The 17690-nt window shown below is 45.6% G+C and overlaps 1 protein-coding gene across 8 annotated transcripts in view; it reads left to right on the forward strand.

The window, feature by feature from the left end:
- cux1b (cut-like homeobox 1b) overlaps positions 1-17690 on the forward strand; it is a 171585-nt gene that overhangs the window by 40144 nt on the left and 113751 nt on the right. For all 8 annotated transcript variants that reach the window (XM_071358038.1, XM_071358036.1, XM_071358037.1 and 5 more), the window contains exons 2-3: positions 452-562; positions 9701-9748. In XM_071358038.1, the coding sequence (XP_071214139.1) occupies positions 452-562; positions 9701-9748 (159 nt within the window). The remainder of the gene's footprint in view (positions 1-451; positions 563-9700; positions 9749-17690) is intronic.

Here is a 17690-nt window from a genome sequence, read left to right on the forward strand (position 1 = left end):
ATGCTGTGCCAGCAGAGTTCTGCTCTTCAACCGAGGGGATGGGTGGAGGGGCTCTTTAGCAGAGGGGATGGGTGGAGGGTCTCTTTAGCAGAGGGGATGGGTGGAGGGGCTCTTTAGCAGAGGGGATGGGTGGAGGGGCTCTTTAGCAGAGGGGATGGGTGGAGGGGCTCTTTAGCAGAGGGGATGGGTGGAGGGGCTCTTTAGCAGAGGGGATGGGTGGAGGGGCTCTTTAGCAGAGGGGATGGGTGGAGGGGCTCTTTAGCAGAGGGGATGGGTGGAGGGGCTCTTTAGCAGAGGGGATGGGTGGAGGGGCTCTTTAGACGAGGGGATTGGTGGAGGGGCTCTTTAGCAGAGGGGATGGGTGGAGGTGCTCTTCAGTATTATTCTGCTGCCCAATCTTAAATCAAGCCCTTATCCTTTGTCTCTAACAACATGTGCGTGTGTGTTTCAGAGAGAACTAGACGCCACCGCCACACAGCTAGCCAACAGACAGGATGAGAGCGAACAGTCCAGGAAGAAACTCATCGACCAGAGCCGCGACTTCAAGAAGAACACGCCAGAGGTGACACACACACACACACACACACACACACACACACACACACACACACACACACACACACACACACACACACACACACACACACACACACACACACACACACACACACACATTTTAAATGCTTTATTTGAATCCACCAATCACATTACTGTTTAGAAGGATTCAACCATTTTGAAAGGTCACAGTGAATGTAGACAGCAGCATGTTCTCATACAGCTAGGCTGATCACTGACACAGAGCAGCATGTTCTCATACAGCTAGGCTGATCACTGACACAGAGCACCATGTTCTCATACAGCTAGGCTGACCACTGACACAGAGCAGCATGTTCTCATACAGCTAGGCTGACCACTGACACAGAGCAGCATGTTCTCATACAGCTAGGCTGACCACTGACACAGAGCAGCATGTTCTCATACAGCTAGGCTGATCACTGACACTGAGCACCATGTTCTCATACAGCTAGGCTGACCACTGACACAGAGCAGCATGTTCTCATACAGCTAGGCTGACCACTGACACAGAGCAGCATGTTCTCATACAGCTAGGCTGATCACTGACACAGAGCAGCATGTTCTCATACAGCTAGGCTGATCACTGACACAGAGCACCATGTTCTCATACAGCTAGGCTGACCACTGACACAGAGCAGCATGTTCTCATACAGCTAGGCTGATCACTGACACAGAGCACCATGTTCCAACTCATCCCAAACCATCTCAATTGGGTTGAGATCGGGTGATTGTGGAGACCAGGTAATCTCATACAGCACTCCATCACTCTCCTTCTTGGTCAAATAGCCCTTACACAGCCTGGAGGTGTGTTTTGGGTCATTTTCCTGTTGAAAAACAAATGATAGTCCCACTAAGTGCAAACCAGATGGGATGGCGTATCGCTGCAGAATGCTGTGGTAGTCATGCTGGTTAAGTGTGCTTTGAATTCTAAATAAATCAGACAGCTGTCAATCAAATGTATTTTGGATTGATCAAATGTGCAGGGAGGTATGCAAGTTCCCATTCAGTTATTAAAACCTGGTTTTGGGACGAGCTGCTGAAGGGCCTCCCGGCTCCTATTCCCCATCGTTTATCAGGGCAAATTTGACGGCCAAATACAAGCAAAAAAAATAGTTGAGGGTTTATCTACTGTTCCGTCGTTTTAGATTTAAGCTCATCTCACTGGCTAACATGAGTTGTTGATCTTGTTGTTGATGGGAGGCAACTGAGGGAGGGAGAGAGCCTACCGTTTCATGGTTGTTTGATCGATAGGACTGTAAAGATCCCAAATGTAAGAGGAGTCCTGTGGTGTTTTACAAATTAGCAGAAATCCATTCAGGGGTATTTTGGGGGTTTTGGCAAATACTTTCTAATGGTCTAAAGTCACACAATTGCTACTGCCTGTTAAAACACAGTTCAAAGTGAATGATGACAGGTCCTACTGCCTGTTAAAACACAGTTCAAAGTGAATGATGACAGGCCCTACTGCCTGTAAACACAGTCCAGTTCAAAGTGAATGATGACAGGACCTACTGCCTGTTAAAACACAGTCCAGTTCAAAGTGAATGATGACAGGCCCTACTGCCTGTTAAAACACAGTCCAGTTCAAAGTGAAGGATGACAGGCCCTACTGCCTGTTAAAACACAGTCCAGTTCAAAGTGAAGGATGACAGGCCCTACTGCCTGTTAAAACACAGTCCAGTTCAAAGTGAATGATGACAGGCCCTACTGCCTGTTAAAACACAGTCCAGTTCAAAGTGAATGATAACAGGCCCTACTGCCTGTTAAAACACAGTCCAGTTCAAAGTGAATGATGCCAGGCCCTACTGCCTGTTAAAACACAGTCCAGTTCAAGGTGAATGATGGGTGGCCCTACTACCTGTTAAAACAGTCCAGTTCAAAGTGAATGATGCCAGGCCCTACTGCCTGTTAAAACACAGTCCAGTTCAAAGTGAATGATGACAGGTCCTACTGCCTGTTAAAACACAGTCCAGTTCAAAGTGAAGGATGACAGGTCCTACTGCCTGTTAAAACACAGTCCAGTTCAAAGTGAAGGATGACAGGTCCTACTGCCTGTTAAAACACAGTCCAGTTCAAAGTGAATGATGACAGGTCCTACTGCCTGTTAAAACACAGTCCAGTTCAAAGTGAATGATGACAGGCCCTACTGCCTGTTAAAACACAGTCCAGTTCAAAGTGAAGGATGACAGGTCCTACTGCCTGTTAAAACACAGTCCAGTTCATAGTGAATGATGACAGGCCCTACTGTCTGTAAACCCACAGTCCAGTTCATAGTGAATGATGACAGGCCCTACTGCCTGTAAACACACAGTCCAGTTCATAGTGAATGATGACAGGTCCTACTGCCTGTTAAAACACAGTCCAGTTCAAAGTGAATGATGACAGGTCCTACTGCCTGTTAAAACACAGTCCAGTTCAAAGTGAATGATGGGTGGCCCTGCTGCCTGTTAAAACACAGTCCAGTTCAAAGTGAATGATGGGTGGCCCGTGGGACAAATGGCTTATTTGCGTATAGGCCCCCTGTAGCTCTGGTTGGCTCTGGCGCACCATTCCTGGAGTAGACAGATGTTTTTACTTAGGTTTTATTTACTGCAGTGGCTATTAATTGTCCAAACGCACGGCTGCTTCCCCACTCTATATTACTATAAAATTTTGCGTTAAAATGTTTGGGAATAACGTCGATTATGAAAGTATAAAAATGTGAAAATGGGTGTGGGGTGTATTTAAACAGATTTAAATAAGGTTTAATGTTGCTTAAGCGATACTCATCAGTTGCTTCTCTGTTCTCTTGCTGCTTTCAACATAGCCCCGTTGGACATGCTTTTAATATGAATATCGACAGGGACGACGGGAAAATATAGACATGCAAAGTTCCCAAAATAGTGCTTCCTTTTTCCAAATCCGGGAAGAGACGAACAGAAATGTCCCCCAGTCGTCTGAATTGTATGACCTATTTGTTTCCGTGTTGAATGTGCTATGTGACGTTCTTGCTGTGTGGAATCATGAGGGAATTATGTTAGTCTCGTTTCTGCCGGCGACGCCCCTGGGAATCGTCTGTGTGTGTGTTTCCAAGGCAACTTAACTGATCAAGCACAGACTGGAAACAAAGGATGGTTGTTGTTATCGGGAGTGTCACCCTAATGAAGAATTTATGACGTGAATGATGTAGGACTATATATTTCTATAGGATAGGCTATGTCTGAGGACTGGAGAGACAGGTGTGTGACTGTCCTCTTTTACCCCCCCCCCCCCCCCACCTAATGTCCCCCCCTCTCTAACTTATGTTACACACAAAGCACACACACACACACACACACACACACACACACACACACACACACACACACTGAACAAAGGAGCACAGAAACACCCAGGACACTGATTCAGGTCAGAAATAGACAGGGAGGCCACACAATAGCTGCAAGCATAAATATGCAGGGAGACAGTCAGACATGCATGTATTCATCACAGTAACAAGCCCTTGTTTTAGGGGGTGTTCTTTGGGCATCTGTGTGCTCTGTGGTATGTAGGAGGTGGGGCGGAGGAAGGGGAGAGGAATCTGACCCTGGAAGGAGACTGACACGATCCTCTCAGAGAGGGGGGCTCTGAAGTCCTCTCAAATAACTAGGGCTGGGTAATATGGCATTAATATAGTATCAATGTATTTTTCAAAATTGATGGTATTTTATGTTTTTGAATAATACATGTTCAACATTAGCTTTATGAGCAGTACGTGACCCTGGGGGTGGCAACACATACATTCTAAGTGATTTCAATGGGTCTTTCTTCATTCTTTATGTGTTTTTATATTCTTCAATTCGACATCAACTCAAAAAATAATTTCCTGCAATTTCTTGCACTCAGTTGAGATCGTTTCCACACTGCCACGTGGGGCTCCACGATATGGGCCAAAAAAATGTAGGACTTATTTTTAACAAACTGTTGTAATAGCAATTTGACTTGTGATTTAGAGCAAAACACTTGGGTGAACTGTTGGAATCATGGAAATAGAATGTTTATTCTAATTCTATAGTTAGAATATAGTAGTGGGCACTTTGAATACAGTGTTTGACATGACAACAAATGAAAATGCCAGGGAGGAGTTATTGTGGCAGGGTAGGAACCAAAGTGTTGGTCAGTGTTTCCTAGGAGAGCCTATAATCTTTGGCTACATTACATGTTTCAACATGTAGCCAACAAATTCATTCTTCGCCTGTTCCTCTTTAGATTTAGAAGATACCGTTGCACAAACAACCTGCTGATTTAGACCTACACCATCACTGGTATCAGGCTGTATAGCTAGCTACGCTTGATCTGATTCAGTAAATTTTTTGCTATCTAGACAGCTAACTTAGCAATTGGCATTAGCGGCTAATGGGATTTTGCAAAGTATCTGTTTGCAGATGTAAGAAACAAACTAATAGTGTAATTGTAGAACACAGGCAAGCATCTCCAGGTGGAGTAACAGCAAATGCGCTCCTTGAGTGACGGGGGCGGTGCTAGGTCTGTGTGGAGAGCGAGAGGGATGACTCAAGTGGGGATGTGAACTATAAAAATGGATGTTATACACAGCGTATCACATTTTAACAAACCAAACATTCAAATACCGTTATAGAAGGTAAAGTAAAAACCCAAACCGGTCCTTGTATCAATACTGGTATACAGTAAAATATGGTACACCGCCCAGCCCTACAAATATCCCTGTGATACAAAACATTAGAAACACCTGCTCTTTCCATGACAGACTGACCAAGTGAATCCAGGTGAGATCTAAGATCCCTTATTGATGTCACTTGTTAAATCCACTTCAATCAGTGTAGATGAAGGGGAGGAGATGGGTTAAAGAAGGATTTTTAATCCTTGAGACAAATGAGACATGGATTGTGTATGTGTGCCATTCAGAGGGTGAATTGGCAAGACAAAATATTGAAGTGCCTTTGAACGGGGTAGGGTAGTAGGTGCCAGGCGCACCGGCTTGAGTGTCAAGAACTGCAATGCTGCTGGGTGTTTCACGCTCAACAGTTTCCCATGTGTTTCAAGCAGTGGAGGCTCCTCAGGGGAGGAAGGGGAGGACCATCCTCAGTGAATTTCATAAAAATTGTGAAACATTAAAGTTATCCTTTTTACATGTCACAAAATAATAGATTAAAACACTGTTTTGTAATGAAGGTCTACAGAAGCCTTAATAGCACCATGGTGTAGCCGGAGGACAGCTAGTTTCTGTCCTCCTCTGGGTACATTGACTTCAATACAAAACCTAGGAGGCTCATGGTTCTCACCCCCTTCCATAGACTTATACAGTAAATATGACAACTTCTGGAGGTCGTCCTCCAACCTATCAGCGCTCTTGCAGCGTGAACTGACATGTTGTCCACCCAATCAAAGGATCAGAGAATGAATCTAGTACTGAAAGCATCAGCTACAGCTAGCTAGCACTGCAGTGTATAACATGTGGTGAGTGGTTGACTCAAAGAGAGAAAGACAATAGTTGAACAGTTTTGAACAAATTACATTTCTTCCAAAATGAAGAAGCAAGAGAGAGAGAGAAGCTGTATTTGGTTGTTTTTTGAACATTCACTTAGCTAGCGAATACAGCTAACTAATTTGGTCTACTCCAACACCTGGCTAAAACAGAGAGGGATGTTATATTAGCTAGCTGGCTATGGCTACCCAACACTGGAACTCTTCCAAGTCCAAGATAAGCTTTTGGTCTTATTAATTTATTGCCACGGGGCCCGCCGGTGTAACTGCTGTACTGCTTTCTGACTGTACACTGTACTGTGTGGTTCTCTCCACCTGTGCACCTACGTTGCAAACTTTCATTCATAGGCCACTGTAGGTTTTAGCAACCTCATGATGGGTACAAGACAAATTCAAGTATCATGTAGTAGCCTAAACCTATCGATGTTACATTGAGCTGGGTGAATGGAATATGAATGACAGTCATCCTATATGCTATAATATAGGCCATGCTCATAATATATATATATATTTGTTTTGAAATCATCCTCCCCCATCTTAAATGGCACCGACCGCCACTGGTATCAAGAATGGTCCAAGGACATCCAGCCAACTTGAGCTACAAAGGATCCTTCCATGGACCAGCTTTGAATAGCCAACCTAAAGAGCCTAGAGATCAGATGACTTCAGACCAGGTTAGACTCGTCCACATCAGACCAGGTTAGACTCGTCCACATCAGACCAGGTTAGACCCGTCCACATCAGACCAGGTTAGACCCGTCCACATCAGACCAGGTTAGACCCGTCCACATCAGACCAGGTTAGACCCGTCCACATCAGACCAGGTTAGACTCGTCCACATCAGACCAGGTTAGACTCGTCCACATCAGACCAGGTTAGACTCGTCCACATCAGACCAGGTTAGACTCGTCCACTTCAGACCAGGTTAGACTCGTCCACATCAGACCAGGTTAGACTCGTCCACATCAGACCAGGTTAGACCCGTCCACATCAGACCAGGTTAGACCCGTCCACATCAGACCAGGTTAGACCCGTCCACATCAGACCAGGTTAGACCCGTCCACATCAGACCAGGTTAGACCCGCCCACATCAGACCAGGTTAGACCCGTCCACATCAGACCAGGTTAGACCCGTCCACATCAGACCAGGTTAGACCCGTCCACATCAGACCAGGTTAGACCCGTCCACATCAGACCAGGTTAGACCCGTCCACATCAGACCAGGTTAGACCCGTCCACATCAGACCAGGTTAGACCCGTCCACATCAGACCAGGTTAGACTCGTCCAGATGACTCTGTCTGCTTCATTATTCAGCCAGCAGGAGACCACCTCAGTACTTTACTGAGCTGTACTCTTCATGGACTGTACAGAGTGTTCTTGGTAATGTTGATTCAGGAAGACAGGATGTAGTGTGTTTATAATTCATCTGTGTGAATAATACATTTAACTTCATCTTTACTGAGTGCCTGACACCATAATGCCACAGTGCAGTCGAGCAATGATGACATCGCAACAATGGCCCAATTGCAGTGTTCTGTGGCTGGTATTGAATATACTTATTTTAAGGGAGTGAGCTGAGACGCTCCAGGAAAAAGTTAACCCTCCCCAAATCCTAACCTTGACTACAGGGTGGAAAGACTAAAAACGGACCTTCGATGAGTGTCAGTAGGGACAACTTCCTCCTCCTCCCAGCCAAATAGACAGACAGATAGCCAGACTGACAGGGAGGGGAAATTCCAGATGACTAGGGGAGGCGGGATGCACATCCCAGCCATCCATCTTACTGTGTCTACCCTGTTGACCGAGGAGCTGTTAAACACGGAGGCTCTGGCATACACACGTGTGCATGATAAACAGTCAATAGTGATGCATAACAGGTCTTTCCCATGTGTAGACCTTCAGCATGCTTCCTGCTAGTTGTAAATAACTAATTAGTCTGTTCAGCCAAATTAGAAACGGGCTGATTAATTTTTTTTTTTTGAAATGGGTTTAGTGGAAACTTAGGGCACTCAAGGTGCTCAGGGTCCTTCTCAGAACTGGGGGTGGGGCTGGGGGTGGGGCTGGGGGAAGTAGGACGGGGGTGACTGTCCAGGGCCCATTACCCAGAACTGGGGGTGGGGCTGGGGGAAGTAGGACGGGGGTGACTGTCCAGGGTACTTCACAGAACTGGGGGTGGGGCTGGGGGAAGTAGGACGGGGGTGACTGTCCAGGGCCCATTACCCAGAACTGGGGGTGGGGCTGGGGGAAGTAGGACGGGGGTGACTGTCCAGGGCCCATTACCCAGAACTGGGGGTGGGGCTGGGGGAAGTAGGATGGGGGTGACTGTCCAGGGCCCATTACCCAGAACTGGGGGTGGGGCTGGGGGAAGTAGGACGGGGGTGACTGTCCAGGGTCCTTCACAGAACTGGGGGTGGGGCTGGGGGAAGTAGGACGGGGGTGACTGTCCAGGGCCCATTACCCAGAACTGGGGGTGGGGCTGGGGGAAGTAGGACGGGGGTGACTGTCCAGGGTCCTTCACAGAACTAGGGGTGGGGCTGGGGGAAGTAGGACGGGGGTGACTGTCCAGGGCCCATTACCCAGAACTGGGGGTGGGGCTGGGGGAAGTAGGACAGGGGTGACTGTCCAGGGCCCATTACCCAGAACTGGGGGTGGGGCTGGGGGAAGTAGGACGGGGGTGACTGTCCAGGGTCCTTCACAGAACTGGGGGTGGGGCTGGGGGAAGTAGGACGGAGTGACTGTCCAGGGCCCATTACCCAGAACTGGGGGTGGGGCTGGGGGAAGTAGGACGGGGGTGACTGTCCAGGGTCCTTCACAGAACTGGGGGTGGGGCTGGGGGAAGTAGGACGGGGGTGACTGTCCAGGGCCCATTACCCAGAACTGGGGGTGGGGCTGGGGGAAGTAGGACAGGGGTGACTGTCCAGGGCCCATTACCCAGAACTGGGGGTGGGGCTGGGGGAAGTAGGACGGGGGTGACTGTCCAGGGTCCATTACCCACAAAACATCTCCGAGTAGGATTGCTGATCTAGAATCCGTTTGGACTTTTAGATCATAAATTAATAAGATTGTAGGCTCTAACCTAAGCAGAGTGGATACAGGTCCTGACCTAATCAGAGTGTATTGTGTTGTAGTGTAGTGTACTGTAATGTATCTAGTGTAGTGTGGTATAGTGTAATGTACTCTAGTGTATTGTGTGGTATAGTGTAGTGTACTCTAGTGTATTGTGTTGTGGTATAGTGTAATGTACTCTAGTGTATTGTGTTGTAGTGTGGTATAGTGTAATGTACTCTAGTGTATTGTGTTGTAGTGTGCTCCACTGCATCTCTACAGGGCTTTAGTCTAGCTAACTGACAGTGTGTGGATTTGCATGTTCCCAGAGATACACACTTCACTAGGTATCTAATCAGAAACCACTGACTCATGCTCTAAGGCCATGCAATGGGACCGTGGGGGGTGAGGTTGCTCTCAATGTGAAAAATGTGCTATGAACCGGGTTGATGTGGTCAAACAGGCTCATGCCAGTGTGTGGGTTAAACTACATGATGTAAAACAACAGTATAGATTTAGTACGGTGTGTTTATCAGTGTACTCGGGGACTCTGGGATACGATCCATTCTAAACGGTTTCTTCTTCTATGTCTTTCAGGATGTGAGAAAACAGGTGGCTCCCCTGCTCAAGAGTTTCCAGGGAGAGGTAAGACTTCTGTCTCTTTTTGTATTACGTAGATGTACTGTTTGAGTAGCATCTTGTATTGCAGTACATAGATGTACTGTTTGAGTAGCATCTTGTATTGCAGTACATAGATGTACTGTTTGAGTAGCATCTTGTATTGCAGTACATAGATGTACTGTTTGAGTAGCAGCTTGTATTGCAGTACATAGATGTACTGTTTGAGTAGCAGCTTGTATTGCAGTACATAGATGTACTGTTTGAGTAGCATCTTGTATTGCAGTACATAGATGTACTGTTTGAGTAGCATCTTGTATTGCAGTACATAGATGTACTGTGTGAGTTGCATCTTGTATTGCAGTACATACACTACTGGTCAAAAGTTTGTAAACACCTACTCATTCAAGGGTTTTTCTTTATTTGGACTATTTTCTACATTGTAGAATAATAGTGAAGATATCAAAACTATGAAATAACATATATGGAATCATGTAGTAACCAAAAAAGTATTAAACAAATCAAAATATATTTGAGATTCTTCAAATAGTCACCCTTTGCCTTGATGACAGCTTTGCACACTCTTGGTATTCTCTCAACCAGCTTCACCTGGAATGCTTTCCCAACAGTCTTGAAGGAGTATCCACATATGCTGAGCACTTGTTGGCTGCTTTTCCTTCACTCTGCAGTCCAACTCATCCCAAACCATCTAATTTGGGTTGAGGTCAGGTGATTGTGGAGGCCAGGTCATCTGATGCAGCACTCCATCACTCTCCTTCTTGGTCAAATATCCCTTACACAGCTTGGATGTGTGTTGGGTCATTGTCCTGTTGAAAAACAAATGATAGTCCCACTAAGCCCAAACCAGATGGGATGGAGTATCGCTGCAGAATGCTGTGGTAGCCATGCTGGTTAAGTGTGCCTTGAATTCTAAATAAATCACAGACTGTGTCACCAGCAAAGCACCCCCACACCTTAAAACCACCTTCTCCAAGCTTCACCGTGGGAAATACGCGTGTGGAGATCATCCGTCCAACAATACCGTGTCTCACAAAGACACGGCGGTTCGAACCAAAAATCTCAAATTTGGACCCATCAGACCAAAGGACAGATTTCCACCGATCTAATGTCCATTGCTCGTGTTTCTTGGCCCAAGCAAGTCTCTTCTTCTTATTGGTGTCCTTTAGTAGTGGTTTCTTTGCAGCAATTCGACCATGTAGGCTTGATTTACGCAGTCTCCTCTGAACAGTTGATGTTGAGATGTGTCTGTTACTTGAACTCTGAAGCATTTATTTGGGCTGTAATTTCTGATGCTGGTAACTCTAATGAACTTATCCTATGCAGCAGAGGTAACTCTGGGTCATCCTTTCCTGTGGCAGTCCTCATTAGAGCCAGTTTCATCATAGCGCTTGATGGTTTTTGCAACTGAACTTTCAAAGTTCTTGAAATGTTCTGTATTGACTGACCTTCATGTCTTAATGTAATGATGGACTGTTGTTTTTCTTTGCTTATTTGAGCTGTTCTTGCCATAATATGGACTAGGTCTTTTACCAAATAGGGCTATCTTCTGTATAACCCCCCTACCTTGTCACAACACAACTGATTGGCTCATCACATCCGGCCGTGATTGGGAGTCCCATAGGGCGGCGCACAATTGGCCCAGCGTCGTCCGAGTTAGTCCGGGGTAGGCCGTCATTGTAAATAAGAATTTGTTCTTAACTGACTTGCCTAGTTAAATAAAGGTTAAATATATATATTTCTTAAACACATTAAGATGGAAAGAAATTCCCCAAATTAACTTTTAAGTCACACCTGTTAGTTGAAATGCATTCCAGATGACTACCTCATGAAGCTGGTTGAGAGAATGCCAAGAGTGTGTGAAGCTGTCATCAAGGCAAAGGGAGGCTACTTTGAAGAATCTCAAATATATAAAATATTTGTATTTAACACTTTTTTTGGTTACTACATGATTCCATGTGTTATTTCATAGTTTTGATGTCTTCACTATTATTCTACAATGTAGAAAATAGTAAAACATAAATAAATAACTCTTGAGTAAGTGAGGAGGCGACTCCGAGATGCTGGCCTTCTAGGCAGAGTTGCAAAGTAAAAGCCATATCTCAGACTGGCCAATAAAAATAAAAGATTAAGATGGTCAAAAGAACACAGACACTGGACAGAGGAACAGCATCCCGGAGTCGCCTCTTCACTGTTGACGTTGAGACTGGTGTTTTGCGGGTACTATTTAATGAAGCTGCCAGTTGAGGACTTGTGAGGCGTCTGTTTCTCAAACTAGACATTAATGTACTTGTCCTCTTACTCAGTTGTGCACCGGGGCCTCCCACTCCTCTTTCTATTCTGGTTAGAGCCAGAAGGGAGTAGTACACAGCGTTGTACGAGATCTTCAGTTTCTTGCCAATTTCTCACTTGGAATAGCCTTCATTTCTCAGAACAAGAATAGACTGATGAGTTTCAGAAGAAAGGTCTTTGTTTCTCGACATTTTGAGCCTGCAATCGAACCCACAAATGCTGTTGCTCCAGATACTCAACTAGTCTAAAGAAGGCCAGTTTTATTGCTTCTTTAACCAGAACAACAGTTTTCAGCTGTGCTAACATAATTGCAAAAGGATCTATTATGATCAATTAGCCTTTTAAAATGATACATTTGGATTAGCTAACACAACTTGCCATTGGAACACAGGAGTGATGGTTGCTGATAATGGGCTTCTGTACGCCTATGTAGATATTTCATTAAAAGAATCTGCCGTTTCCAGCTACAATAGACATTTACAACATTAACAATGTCTACACTGTATTTCTGATCAATTTGATGTTATTTTAATGGACAGAAAAAGAGCTTTTCTATCAAAAACAAGGACATTTCTTATTGACCCCAAACTTTTGAAAGGTAGTGTAGATGTACTGTGAGTAACCTCTTGTATTGCAGTACATGCAGTGGGGAGAACAAGTATTTGATACACTGCCGATTTTGCAGGTTTTCCTACTTACAAAGCATGTAGAGGTCTGTACTTTTTATCATAGGTACACTTCAACTGCGAGAGACGGAATCTAAAACAAAAATCCAGAAAATCACATTGAATGATTTTTAAGTAATTCATTTGCATTTTATTGCATGACATAAGTATTTGATCACCTACCAACCAGTAAGAATTCCGGCTCTCACTGACATGTTAGTTTTTCTTTATGAAGCCCTCCTGTTCTTCACTCATTACCTGTATTAACTGCACCTGTTTGAACTCGTTACCTGTATAAAAGACACCTGTCCACACACTCAATCAAACAGACTCTAACCTCTCCACAATGGCCAAGACCAGAGAGCTGTGTAAGGACATCAGGGATATAATTGTAGACCTGCACAAGGCTTGGATGGGCTACAGGACAATAGGCAAGCAGCTTGGTGAGAAGGCAACAACTGTTGGCGCAATTATTAGAAAATGGAAGAAGTTCAAGATGACGGTCAATCACCCTCGGTCTGGGGCTCCATGCAAGATCTCACCTCGTGGGGCATCAATGATCATGAGGAAGGTGAGGGATCAGCCCAGAACTACACGGCAGGACCTGGTCAATGACCTGAAGAGAGCTGGAACCACAGTCTCAAAGAAAACCATTCGTAACACACTACTCTGTCATGGATTAAAATCCTGCAGCGCACGCAAGGTCCCCCTGCTCAAGCCAGTGCATGTCCAGGCCCGTCTGAAGTTTGCCAATGACCATCTGGATGATCCAGAGGAGGAATGGGAGAAGGTCATGTGGTCTGATGAGACAAAAATAGATACTTTTTGGTCTAAACTCCACTCGCTGTGTTTTGGAGGAAGAAGAAGGATGAGTACAACCCCAAGAACACCATCCCAACCGTGAGGCATGGAGGTGGAAACATCATTCTTTGGGGATGCTTTTCTGCAAAGGGGACAGGACGACTGCACCGTATTGAGGGGAGGATGGATGGGGCCATGTATCGTGAGATCTTGGCCAACAACCTCCTTCCCTCAGTAAGAGCATTGAAGATGGGTCGTGGCTGGGTCTTCCAGCATGACAACGACCTGAAACACACAGCCAGGGCCACTAAGGAGTTGCTCCGTAAGAAGCATCCTGGAGTGGCCTAGCCAGTCTCCAGACCTGAACCCAATAGAACATCTTTGGAGGGAGCTGAAAGTCCGTATTGCCCAGCGACAGCCCCGAAACCTGAAGGATCTGGAGAAGGTCTGTATGGAGGACTGGGCCAAAATCCCTGTTGCAGTGTGTGCAAACCTGGTCAAGAACTACAGGAAACGTATGATCTCTGTAATTGCAAACAAAGGTTTCTGTACCAAATATTAAGTTCTGCTTTTCTGATGTATCAAATACTTATGTAATGCAATAAAATGCAAATGAATTACTTAAAAATCATACAATGTGATTTTCTGGATTTTTGTTTTAGATTCCGTCTCTTACAGTTTAAGTGTACCTATGATAAAAATGACAGACCTCTACATGCTTTGTAAGTAGGAAAACCTGCAAAATCGGCAGTGTATCAAATACTTGTTCTCCCCACTGTAGATGTACTGTGAGTAACCTCTTGTATTGCAGTACATAGATGTATTGTGTGAGTATCAGACGTAAGAAGCTCAGGCAATCTCACCAAACAGTTCAAACTATGCAGAGTTTTTTTTCTTCTACTTTTTCCTGTTTTTGTCATCTCTTCTCATTTCCTCGCTCTCTTCTCGCTCTCTTCTCGCTCTCGTCTCGCTCGCTCTTTCGCGCTCTCTCTCTCTGTTTCTCTCACTCTGTCTCTCTCTGCCTCTCTGTCTCTCTCTCTCACTCTGTCTCTCTTTCTCTCTCTCTCTCGCTGCCCCTGGCCATGTTTAAATTGCTTCCTGTGAAAAGAGACACGACAAAAACCCTGGCATCAGCCAATCACAGCCCACTAATCTTAATTCCTGTCATTCTGCATGGCTGCTCGTTTCTAGGGGGATGTTGCTTTTTATTTGAGGTTTTTATAAATCACTCATTTGTTTCCAGTGTTAACTCTGTAGTTGATGGGTTAATCAATACTGAAGCAATAATTCCCATATCAAGGCGTTTTCTCTTTCTGTGTGTGTATTTTGTGTTCGAAGACTTTCCTTGGTTATTCCCCTTGGAGTCAATAATGCCTAGTTTCAGCATAACGCTTATTTGTCCTCTCATATTTGGGTGTCAAAGGGCGTGTGTGGAAGTTGCTGTTGTAAGCTTGGGTGTTATGGGGGATGGAGTGAGTGGACATTCTAGTTTTACCCAATGAGTTCACCTTCCTGAGCCAGACACACCGACACACACACACACCGACACACACACACACACACCGACACACACACACACACACACACCGACACACACACACACACACACACCGACACACACACACACACACCGACACACACACACACACACACCGACACACACACACACACACACACACACACACACCGACACACACACACACCGACACACACACACACCGACACACACACATACACACCGACACACACACACACCGACACACACACACACACACACACACACCGACACACACACACACCGACACACACACACACCGACACACACACACACCGACACACACACACAGATACCGTGACAAGGCTGCCTTGCCGCAGGGCAGAGAATATTCCAGTGTAACATTGGGTTGTGGTTGTTCTTTCTCAGCGCAGTGGCCAGTCATTATTTTAATGTGCTGTTATTTCAGGGGCTTCACAGTCTGGTGGGGAGTATCGACGTGCTGCAGCTGTATGGGTGTTATTCAACTTGTCAGCTATTTTACGCTGTACTTACTGCTCGCACACACGTTTGAACCCCCACCTCGGTGACTTTTATTCTGATTGTTAGGCCTAATCATTGTGCCCTTACCCTGTCAAATGAACCTGCTACATAGACATGTGTAATAGTCTTAATATGATGTTGTAATTCCTCATGTTTCAACCCTGATGGGTGTTTTGGACCTGGTGTGGTCAACCCTGTTATCCAGTGGTCTATAGACCTGGTCAACCCTGTTATCCAGTGGTCTATAGACCTCGTCAACCCTGTTATCCAGTGGTCTATAGACCTGGTCAACCCTGTTATCCAGTGGTCTATAGACCTGGTCAACCCTGTTATCCAGTGGTCTATAGACCTGGTCAACCCTGTTATCCAGTGGTCTATAGACCTGGTCAACCCTGTTATCCAGTGGTCTATAGACCTGGTCAACCCTGTTATCCAGTGGTCTATAGACCTGGTCAACCCTGTTATCCAGTGGTCTATAGACCTGGTCAACCCTGTTATCCAGTGGTCTATAGACCTGGTCAACCCTGTTATCCAGTGGTCTATAGACCTGGTCAACCCTGTTATCCAGTGGTCTATAGACCTGGTCAACCCTGTTATCCAGTGGTCTATAGACCTGGTCAACCCTGTTATCCAGTGGTCTATAGACCTGGTCAACCCTGTTATCCAGTGGTCTATAGACCTGGTCAACCCTGTTATCCAGTGGTCTATAGACCTGGTCAACCCTGTTATCCAGTGGTCTATAGACCTGGTCAACCCTGTTATCCAGTGGTCTATAGACCTGGTCAACCCTGTTATCCAGTGATCTATAGACCTGGTCAACCCTGTTATCCAGTGATCTATAGACCTGGTCAACCCTGTTATCCAGTGATCTATAGACCTGGTCAACAGACCTGGTCAACCCTGTTATCCAGTGGTCTATAGACCTGGTCAACCCTGTTATCCAGTGATCTATAGACCTGGTCAACCCTGTTATCCAGTGATCTATAGACCTGGTCAACCCTGTTATCCAGTGATCTATAGACCTGGTCAACCCTGTTATCCAGTGATCTATAGACCTGGTCAACCCTGTTATCCAGTGATCTATAGACCTGGTCAACCCTGTTATCCAGTGATCTATAGACCTGGTCAACCCTGTTATCCAGTGATCTATAGACCTGGTCAACCCTGTTATCCAGTGATCTATAGACCTGGTCAGAGTCATAGACCTGGTCAACCCTGTTATCCAGTGATCTATAGACCTGGTCAACCCTGTTATCCAGTGATCTATAGACCTGGTCAACCCTGTTATCCAGTGATCTATAGACCTGGTCAACCCTGTTATCCAGTGATCTATAGACCTGGTCAACCCTGTTATCCAGTGATCTATAGACCTGGTCAACCCTGTTATCCAGTGATCTATAGACCTGGTCAACCCTGTTATCCAGTGATCTATAGACCTGGTCAACCCTGTTATCCAGTGATCTATAGACCTGGTCAACCCTGTTATCCAGTGATCTATAGACCTGGTCAACCCTGTTATCCAGTGATCTATAGACCTGGTCAACCCTGTTATCCAGTGATCTATAGACCTGGTCAACAGACCTGGTCAACCCTGTTATCCAGTGGTCTATAGACCTGGTCAACCCTGTTATCCAGTGATCTATAGACCTGGTCAACCCTGTTATCCAGTGATCTATAGACCTGGTCAACCCTGTTATCCAGTGATTTATAGCCCTGTTGTCAACCCTGTTATCCAGTGGTCCATAGACCTGGTCAACCCTGTTATCCAGTGATCCATAGACCTGGTCAACCCTGGTGTCCAGTGATCCATAGACCTGGTCAACCCTGTTATCCAGTGATCCATAGACCTGGTCAACCCTGTTATCCAGTGATCCATAGACCTGGTCAACCCTGTTATCCAGTGATCCATAGACCTGGTCAACCCTGTTATCCAGTGATCTATAGACCTGGTCAACCCTGTTATCCAGTGATCTATAGACCTGGTCAACCCTGTTATCCAGTGATCTATAGACCTGGTCAACCCTGTTATCCAGTGATCTATAGACCTGGTCAACCCTGTTATCCAGTGATCTATAGACCTGGTCAACCCTGTTATCCAGTGATCTATAGACCTGGTCAACCCTGTTATCCAGTGATCTATAGACCTGGTCAACCC

This window comes from Salvelinus alpinus, chromosome 21 (assembly GCF_045679555.1).
Source record: "Salvelinus alpinus chromosome 21, SLU_Salpinus.1, whole genome shotgun sequence".
NCBI classification, from domain to species: domain Eukaryota; kingdom Metazoa; phylum Chordata; class Actinopteri; order Salmoniformes; family Salmonidae; genus Salvelinus; species Salvelinus alpinus.